At 52.6% G+C, this 10,337-nt stretch overlaps 1 protein-coding gene across 8 annotated transcripts in view; it reads right to left on the minus strand.

Moving 5' to 3' along the window:
• STX16 (syntaxin 16) overlaps positions 1 to 10,337 on the minus strand; it is a 26,984-nt gene that overhangs the window by 8,011 nt on the left and 8,636 nt on the right. For 4 of the 8 annotated variants that reach the window (XM_045296910.1, XM_045296908.1, XM_004717136.2 and 1 more), the window contains one exon: positions 3,318 to 3,329. The exons of 3 other annotated variants lie outside the window; for them this stretch is intronic. Coding sequence is in view for 2 of the 5 variants with exons in the window: in XM_004717136.2 (XP_004717193.1) it covers positions 3,318 to 3,329 (12 nt within the window). In the remaining 3 variants the exon portion in view is untranslated. One more of the 8 variants, XM_045296911.1, reaches the window with a different exon arrangement.

A 10,337-nucleotide genomic window follows, 5' to 3' on the forward strand; every position in this document is an offset into this window, starting at 1 on the left:
CTCACTAAGGCCCTCTTGGGCCCTGGGTTCACTCAAAGTAGGGGTACTGAAGGACAGTGCAGCGCTGTTCCTGACCTGTGCAACATGTGTGCCCACGGACATGTCCACACTCCTGAATCTGAGGCCCCCCTGGTGACGAGCCCAGCCTCTGGCAGGAATGATCCAGTTCCCACCTCTCAAGCAAAACCCCACTGCTGGCAAGTCCACTCTGCCCACGGCGACCCTAGAGGCCAGGACAGAAGGGCCCCTGTGGGCTTCTGACACAGCGACTCTGTGCAGGGGCAGACCACTCCTGATACTCCCCACGATGGAGCAAATGCAAAGCCCCTCCACACAGATCGACGCCGGGCAGGGCCGCCCAGTATGGCCCCCAGTGAGGCCCCAGCACAGACCACTAGGCTGGGGCCAGGGCACGGAGGACAAGGATGAAGGGTCAACACTGAGTTCTATTAGTTTCTAACCTGCTACCCTTCAAAAACAATAACAACTAAAAAGTTCCTTTTTCCTGATGATTGGTGCCACATTGCCTTCGTATAAATGTCACTAGTATCCCCATTTCCCCTCTCAAGAGAATATCGGGGGGCAGTCACTCCTGTCTCCCTGGGGCTGACTTGCCCCCACCATCCTGCTCCCCACGGCAACGGGCCACCGGGGCTTGTTGGGTTTACTTTACCTTGGGTCGTTTTAAAGTACGCAAAGCCTCACCACTGAGGACAGCGGTTCCCCACCTGTGGGTCGCAACCCCTTTGGGGGTCAAACGACCCTTTCACAGGGGTCACCTGATCATACCAGCAGCAAAATTAGTTATGAAGTAGCAACGAAAATGACGTTATGGCTGGGGGTCACCAGGACACGAGGAGCTGTGTTACAGGGTCGAGAAGCGCTGCTCTAGGGGCTCCCTGGGGTGGAGCAGGGACAGTGGCTCGGAACCACCCTGTGGGGCTTCCCAGTCTGTGAACCTTTACAGGAGCCTCCCCCTCCTCCTACAAGGTGGCTGGCGAGTTCAAACTCCAGACCCTCAGGTTCACACGCAGCCCAATGCTGGCTGAGCACCCGCCGAAGCCTTTCTGGGGAGAATGAGCAGGGGCTCCAGGAGGGGCAGCTTCCTGCCCCCACTGGAGTAGGAGACTTGCACATGCGGGCAGGGGGCAGGAAGCCCCCGGTGGCCCGCTCAGGGAGGACTGCCGATTACGGCGAGGCCAGCCTGTGGGCAGCGTGGCACCCAGCGGTCATGGAGCACAAGGATCATTAGCTGAGTGCCAGCACCCACCCTTGACGACGGGCGGGCACACGAGGTGGTCAAAATGCTTGCTGTGGTCACTCCAGGAAGCCATGCTTGCCGATCAAAAACCAGGCACGGGAGAGTTCCGCCGGTGGGCAGTGGCCCGAGAACCCCGCATGGACACACTAGGGCTGAGTGCAGGGCTGCCGCACACACCCCTCTACTTCCACACACACCCCTACTTCCACGTGAGGGTAGGCTGTGGGCAGAGGAGCGCATGTTGGGTGGGCAGCTCAGGAGCTGCGGTCCCCGGTAGGGGAGGCCGGACGGTGCTTCGGGAGGTCAATCCACGTAGGTGCCCTCCAGCCTAAAAAGACCCAGATACTGCTGCTGAGAAAGCGGGGCTGATGTTGGCGGTCACCCATCAGACTCTTCCTTTGAGGGGGGGGGCTCCCCAAGGGCCACATCTTGAAACTGCTCAGTAAAGGACAGCATCTATCCTAGAGGTACTGCCCTAAGCCTCTGCTCACCCTAAATCTGGGTGCCCACTGCACCCCAGAGATCTACAACTTGGCTGTGTGGGCATAGGGCTGGCTGCCTCCACCCTGCCCCGGACCCCATCCAGGGTCCCGGGGTGTCACGTGGGCACAGACTCCCTCTGGCTCAAGTATCCCCAGCTCAGGGCTCGCTCAGCCACCTGCCTGATGCTAAAGGCTCCTTTGAAACCCAATGGCAGTAATACAGACCCCTGTCTTGTAGTTCAGTCTTCTGGAAGGACCACAGGAAACGGTCAGCACAAACCTCTGCGAGCCGGCAGTGGGAGACAATGACAACAAACGACCCCGGTGGTCGTCAAGGTGGGCAGTTGTCATTCACACACACAGAAAGCTTCTCGCTTTCCTGCAGGGTCACGTTTGCTGTGGGTCTTTTCGGCAGCTGGGGTAGATCCCCTTAGGAGCGCCACTTGGCACTGAGCATCCCTGTCACTTGACGGCCTGGCTGGGGACCCAAACCTTCACAGCCTTTGCAGACCGCCCTCCAGGCCAGAGGCTTACAGCACCGCCCTCTGGCTGGTGCAAACTGCTGTCCACAGCCTGCTGCCCTCGTCAACCCAGGTGCACCATTTGAGAACTCACTGACCGACCTTCATCCACCAACGAGGGCACCCCATCTGCTGTTGAAGGGAGGGACCCTGCCCCAAGGGGCCCTGGGGGCACAGTGCTTCAGCCTTGGCTGCTAAACTGAGAGGCTGGCAGTTCACACCTACCCACTGCCCCTCAGGAGAAAGAGACAGACGGGGCGGTCTGCTTCCACCAGGAGAGAGGGCAGGTCCAGGGGATAGCCTTGGACGTGAGGGCCCTTTGACTCCAAGCCTTTGCATCGCAATGGACTAGCTGACAACTGCTTGAGCCTACTTCACCCCACTCTCATCTGCTAGATTCAAACAAACAAACAAACAAACACCCCCACACACTCCTATCACTTTTTAAAACCTTTCCTCCCAGGAAATGTATTCATGTCCCCCTATCAAGGAAACATGCTAAAAACACACAAACAGTGGCAACCTCGTGTAATTCCCCCTTCCCTGCAACCCTTGCATCCGTGCTACTAAAATGACGTGCAGCGACGGGCTCTCCCTCCCACCGTCCGGGGGAGAGGGAATGAGAGAGGACAAGGCCAGAGCACTGTGAGGAAGGGGCAGGGCAGGGGTCCAGGTAGTGACCGGCTCAGCAGCCTAGCCTTGAGGCCCTCCACCTGTCCCAGGGGCTTCCCCTCCCTCCATCACCCCCAAGCACTCCTTGGGAGCCAAGGGCAGAACCGGGCCTGGGGTGTATGCGGGTCAAGAACATCTCTGCCCTTAGTGGCTTCCAAGTCGGGGCACTGTCCCAGGAGTCATTAGTAACGCTCCTACCGCCTTCTGGGGACCACCAGGACATGTGGGGTGGAGATGCAGTCCACCGAAACAGGATTATCGCCGCCAATCGGTCGGGGCAAACACTAGAACTCATCTGGACTCGGTTGAGCACAGACTCCGGAGCAGCAGATTCCGGCTTAGCAACTAAACTGACGGGCGCACAGAGTCAGGACACAGTACCTCATCCAGCTCCTGAAGACAGACGCGGGGCGGTCCGGCGGTCCCAGCCAGCAGGGACGGCAGAGAGGAGGAGGGGGACAGACAGACAGATAAGGCATCGTCAGTTTGGGCAACACTGAGATGTTAAGCAACTCTAAAGTGACCATAAAATAAAACATCCACAAACCGAGGCATTAAAAAAGATTTCTCTTTTCAAATCCCCCACTCACCTTGGTTCTTATTTAACAAACAACAAAATAGCTGCAAGTTTTCTTTTTTATTTACTGTGGGGGTGGTTTTGGTAAAGAAAAGTAAGAGACACCCAATGTAGGTGTAAACAGGAAAAGGAAATCAGACAGACACACTTGCTTATTCCCACTACAGTGCAAGGCGAACCCACTTGGTTAACGAGCATCACAGAGCGAGCCCATCCAGCATGCACTCCCCATTTCCCGGAGGGAGAGACAAGGAGCGTGCACAGCGAAAAGGCGATGCCACCGTGTCAGATAAATGTCTGCTTTAACGTGTAAATCAGCCCTGTAAACGCAACACAATTAAAAGCTGAACAACCCGCCAAAAACAAAAAGGAAAAAAAAAGGTCTCCAGCCGACTGCAGATAATACAGCGGAGGCCGAATCTGTAAGTAAGGCCACTAGAGACCCGCTCCTCCGGCCGGGCTTTATCCACGCGAACAGGGGGCCCGGGCCTCCCTTCCCGGAGACACACAGGCGGGAAAATAGAAGAGAAACCCGCACCATTTGTTATTATTATTAGTCTAGAAAGCACACAGTTATTCATAAAGCTATTATAAACGCAAACAAAACAAGACAAAACAAAAAGCAAAAGAGTATTTTGTGTGTGTGTGTGTGTGTGTGTGTGTGTGTGTGTGTGTGTGTTAAAAGCAGCCCTGCCAGACGGGTGGGTGGTGGGGGGAAACCCGAGGGTCCAGTTTCAATCGAAAACTCACGATTCGTTTTTAGATCAACACGGGACCCTGTTAGAGTGGACATTTATTAATGATAGATCATCTCGCCCACCTGGTCCTTTATCTGTACAGTATTGATCACTGAAATAATTAGTGGCGAGTTTCAATCATCAACCTTGTGGGGTTTTTCCCTCGCTCGCTTTTACACGTCGCAGTAAATTCAGAACACAAAAACCATCACTTCCCTATTTAAAAATTAATGATGCAGATGAAACTAGTCTATCAGCGCCAAAATATAATTAAACAATGACAGCAATAAAAATGTAATCAAACACCAATTCCTCCACAGGCAAGGCGGCTGCAAAGCCGGTCCATCCTGCCCACAATCTGCCGGCGCGGATGCGATGCCTCACACGCACGCCCCGCCGGCACTGTAGTTCCAGGAGATATTGCTGGGGAAGATGGTGGCGAGTGGAAATCTGATCTAACCGCCTTTTACATTTGCCCCAAGAAAGAAAATGGTGCCCGCTTCAAAAAGCCTGCTGCTTCCAGCAAGAGGGCACAGCCGGCTCCTGCCAGCAGACCCGGCCGGGCCAGCCCCATAACTCCCAGATTCCCATCTGCCCTCTGCTCCTCAGGCTGCTGGGGTCCCTGGGCATGCAGTTTCTGCACAGAGCCACCCTTCGGGCCATCGCGAACGCCCTCACTGCCCGCAGCAAGCCCCTCTGCCCGGGCTGTCAGCACAACACGCTTCCTGATCTTTCAGTGTCTTCAAGGTTTAGCTGCTGAGAGGTGAGCACAGAATCGTGGGGTTCCAGGGCTGAGAGGACCCTGATAAAATACACACAAATAAGAAAACTCCGCTTCAGAAGGCACCAAGCCTGACCGAGGCTGGCTGGGGGCAGACAGACCCAGGTGCTGGGCCCACCAACACGATGATTAACAACCCCGGGCACAAGTCCTCATGGACAGCCGCTGCCACGCCACATCAGAAATCAAATGTCGAAGGCCATCTTGTCCGAGCATCCCTGTTTTACTACTTAAAAAATGGCCGGCTTCATAACAACGCCCCGACCCCCGCCCCGCCCCCACCGCCATGAAGGCAGCGGAGGGTTTACCCTGGACCTGAATTCCCGCTTAGGACTGCCATCGCCAAAGACCAGACTGCAGCCCAGAGCAAACACGCCGTGTCCACCATCACCTTCTAAGTCTTGCTAACGTTTAAATCTAGTTCTCTGCAATCAAGCAAATATTGAAAACTCCAAGTAGCACGCGGAATTTATGGCCCGGGGAATGTTCGACATCCACACAGGGAGCGCAAGCGGAACCCCATCTGTGTTTGCTCAGGGAGTCTGGAAAAGTTGGGCAAAATGAGTTGGAAACACAGGTCTTATGCTATAGAGCTGTTTACTTTCTCCCCGCCACTGCCAGCCCACAAGCCCGCTTCACTTTCACCCAACAGAGTCCCCTTCTTCTCTGCGAAGCCTCGCCGTTCAAATGGGATCTCGGGCGCGGAAAAGCAAACCGGTCTACAGAGAAATACACAATGATCTCATACTTGGACCCTGAAGACAGCAGAATTTCCCAAAGACTAAGCCTGGGCTCAAAACAGCCCCTTCCACGTGCAGGGGAAGATGGTGCGAGGTGGTAATGGGAGACACAGAAAGATGCTGACGGGTCTCAATGGGGGGTGGGGAAGGGGATTGTTTTCAACAACAGGTCCTTCCGTTGCCCAGGACCTGTGGCACTCGTCCTGGAAATGCAGCCAGCCCCAACCGAGTGGCCCAGTGGGTTAGCATAGGTTCTTGGGGCTCAGAGCCACCTGGTTCAGGTCACCCCCCCCCACCCACCCCCATCTCCTAACTCCAGGGCCCCAGGTCCTATCTGCATCATGAGAACAGCTCCCTGGCAGGGCACTGAGGTGGGCAGGGCACCCATGGGAGAGCTCGGCCTCCCGCCAGGTACAGAGGAGCCAGCCCTCCAGGAGTGCCAGCCAGTGGCCACGGCCAGGCTCAAGAAGGCCCTTGGGTTTCCGAGAGCCGAGGCTAATCCCTCGTTTCCTTCTTGTGCTTGGCTTTCTTCTCGCAAGCACACCGTGCTTTATTGAAAATAATGTGCTGGTTTCAAACTCATCTAAGACCAATTAACTCTCGCTTCCACTTATAGATTCTGCATTATTTTGAAGCCAAGTATAGATTAGGCAGGAAATGCCCCCTGAGACCCACTCCGGGGGACCCAACGGCAGCCAGCCACACAGCAGCTCCGCGGATCAGAACCATAACCCAACTCAGGCCAGACCTTCCTGGGACCCTAGGGCGACTACTTAACTTTGTCCCTAGAGGCCGGCTGCCCGCGCATGACCGCTCCGGCTGAGATGGCGGAGAGTGGCTTGTGCACAGGCGTGGGGCTGGCGGACAAGCACCAGCCCTGTGGTGGCTTCTCTCGCCACGGAGCAGGAGGCCGGGTGGGTGCGGGAAGCAGTGCACTGCCCCAGGGCCTTGCTGGGCATGAGCTCAGACCTTCCAAGGAGGGGTTAAAAGCTTGCCTAGGGAGGGCCACACTGGGGAACAGCGGGTGGCCTGGGGGACCACGACCTGCATTCCCTCCCAGGAAGAACCCCACCCCCACCCCCAGCCAAGTGTGCCTGTGACCAGATGGGCTCACAAGTAGAGAGGAGATCAAAAGAATCCACTGTGCCTGAGTCACCCACATCAGTGTCCGTCCCTGCAGCACACACGGCGGGCTGGAGGGTGGGCTGCAGCGGCCTCCAGCCCAGACGCTGACCTTTAGCCAGGCCCTCAGCCTTGGGGAAGGGGAGTGGGCTTCGGGCCCAGGAGAGCCGAGGGTGACAGTGCAGGGAAGGATGGGCGGCCAGGGGTGCCGATTTGGGGTTCTGAGACTTGGGGAGGTGGAGGGACAGCACCAGGTGCTCAAATTTCCCATGGAGATCAGAGCTCAGCAGGCAGGTGGGAAGACCACGGAGTCAGGGCTTGTCACTAAATGGGGATGGTGGACGCGGGGTCCGTGTGGTCCCTTCTGCCTGCCTTGGACCTCCTGCTTGGCAGGGGCCATCTGCCTGTCTCAGTAAGTGTGCGCCTGCACACACTCACCAACCACCCCAAGCCGCCCGCGGCCAGCTTTTCTCTCAAACAAGGACGCTACATGAGGCAGGTTTTTCCAATTACTTGGATGACGTGGCTCAGGTGTGCTTTTTTGGGCAGCGTGTGAAACTCTCACAGAGACCACTTTGCAATCAATTTCCACAGCTTTCCCCTCAAATAAGGATGTGAAATTTTAGCTTTCAGCTCATTTAAAAACCTATTCATTTAAGGTGTGACTTGTTGCTAGCTGTGTGAGAGAGAGTACACCTCCCAGAAAAATCAACTTGTACAGTTTTTTCTGCTAACTAGGAACTTAAAATAAAAAAGCCGACAAACTCAAGCTGTGAGTTGTTTTATTCAGTTACACTCTCTGGCGAAGTTGGAGAAGTGTACTAATAAATTACCTCTCTCACGATTTTACTCATGCTTGTCAGATACAGGATATATTTCTTTTACATTTCTTTACAATCTCTCAGACCAACAACCAAGTTCGGAACTGGCAGGATGTCTTCACATATTCATCACTGGATTTAACAACTACCAGCACTTTGCTTCTTTGATTGGGGGAGAGGGGTGGCTTGAATTATTTAAAGTCAGTCACAGACACCTGACATATTCCCACCGCTAAACATGTTAGTGGGTCTCCTTAACAATACTGTGAAATTTCATTAACTTACAATTAATGTAACTAACAATTTTTTAATTGCCAGGCCAGATTCAGATTTGGCAGATAAGAGTTTTGTTTGATTTGATGTTAGCTTTCTGAAATTCACGAGTTGGAAATATGGCTTTCAAAATTTTTCCTCATGCAGTAAAAAATACTGCCTCGGTTAATTCAATGAAGCTTTGCGATATTGACTCACAGACATGTTTTTTTCCTCCCTAAATATTCACTGTAGAACTTTTCCATTTTCCGAAAAGTTGAAGAAAAATTCCATACCCTTCTAATCCCCTTAACACCTAGCCATATTGGAGTGTGTTTGCTGTGTGTTTGAGAGAGAGAGAGTGAGTGAGTGCGGGTGCCCGGGCACGTGCACACTTGCAGAAACAGTTTCTGCAGAACCACTTGTAAGCAAACAGATGTAATTACGCTGTAGCACTCTGGCAGATAAGGTTTACAGGCCATGCATTTGACGTACACAATTAAGAGCGATAAATGTGTGTTTTTAAATTTTAACCTAGGCAAACGCTTTTTGTTTGATGGCAAAATCTAATTTCTAGCCCATCCTAATTGACTACAGGGATATCTTAAATGATCTGATTGCTTCTAATGACCTGAGAAAGATTTTAAGTAATCAGACTAATATAACTATATGTTATTTAATTGGTGTGACTTCTGGGGCAGGTGGGAATCTAATGCTCTGATTTAAACCAGTGTTTTTGAAAAATGGCTGGATTCGGAAATCTGTTCTCAAGGAAACGGCCTGAATTAGCTTAATGTATTTGTACATCTCCCTGACACATCTATTTTTCCAGACTGTGCAATTTAGCTATCCATTTTTAATGACTGGACTTGGGGCACAGAAGTCGCCCAAGTTAGAAAACATTTGCAAAGGCCATTTAATTAGAGAAGCGCTCTGCAGGAGCTGTGTGGCGCGGGCACCGGCTCTCACACGGCCGCCTTCACGGATCCACAAAACATCCACAGCAAGTACTCCAGTCTCATGTCACCCAGAGAGGCAGGGCGAGTGTTCATATGATCAGAAATGTACAAGCAAACAATATATTTTCCATCAACCCAAATGCATAGCCTTAAAAACCCAATGCAAGTTTAATTCCGTTTCCCCCGCGAGGTCTCCTAAGAGTAAGCCGTTTAGGGAACGGTCGGCTCTTGCTCATTTGACAAAACTAAAGTGCGCCGGTGACGGGCTGTAGTCACTCAATTTCTACCCTTTCTCTCAAAAGATTCGTCTCAAAACTCTGCTGGAAGCGGCCCATTTTGGCCCCCATAAACAGCTCTCCTCGGGTTTCAGCAACACACCGTTTACAAATGTGCGGGGCCTTCGAAACCTGAAGTCGTTGAAAACCCAAACACACGCTTGTCCCTATTTCCTTTGCTTTTTTAAGCCGAGCTTCCTAGATTTTATCCCTAAAATTGGTCACACGGCTTAAATCTATCTTTTCCTAAACCGGTATTATGGCCAGAGACACTCCCCACCCCGCAAACCCACCCCCACTTATCACTTAGAACACGGCTGTTTTGCAACCACACTCTGAAAAATCGAGACGCACAACATCATTTTTCCGAAGCAGTTAGATAAAATCATGACGAGAAAAGAATTAAAGGGAATGCAGTCTCAGCCGGGCGGAATAAGTACCGGGTTCAAAGCTATGCATTTCAAAGTATAGTTTCCAAGGGTCTGATTTGGGGGTGAGTTTCTTCCCAAGCTTCTGGTCAAACTTGTCTCCACCGCCTCAACTAGCACAACTTCACTTTCCAAAGTCCCGTATTAAGGGGCTAAAGTTCATGGAGCTTCTCTGGTTCCCCCAGACCTTTCCTCTGACTCAACAGAGAAAACCGAAGCTAAATAAGGGTTAAGTAGCCCCCTTCACATCCAAAAGGGAAAAAAAAAAAGAATGCCCCCCTCCACCCCCCAGCAGCTCCTCAAAGAGAATCCTGCTGGGCTAATGGCTCGGGTTAAAGAAAAAAATAAACAAAACACCGTGCTATTTTGGGGGATTAATTTTCACATACACCACTGTGTTTTTTAAAGTCCGAATGGATGGAAAAGCTTAATTTCCTGTCTGGGTTATGGAAGACCTGGGGGCCTAGCACCTCTCCGTTTCACACACTTGAGCCCCCAGGAAAAACAGGGACGCAATTATTCTTGGGGAGCGAGGCCCTGGGCTGCAAGGCCATTAAATGAAAACGGTTGGAGAGGTTTTAAAAAAAGAAAAAAGGAAAAAAACGAAAAGGAAAAAACCACCACCGACTCCTTGCTGGAGTTGGGAGACTTAAGTTGCTCCCTACAACCCAGCCCTTGAGGCCCAGCGGGGCTCAGTTGGGGGGGGGGG

Source organism: Echinops telfairi, unplaced genomic scaffold, assembly GCF_000313985.2.
Source record: "Echinops telfairi isolate 266 unplaced genomic scaffold, ASM31398v2 ScPeMD7_7413;HRSCAF=8451, whole genome shotgun sequence".
NCBI classification, from domain to species: Eukaryota; Metazoa; Chordata; class Mammalia; order Afrosoricida; family Tenrecidae; genus Echinops; species Echinops telfairi.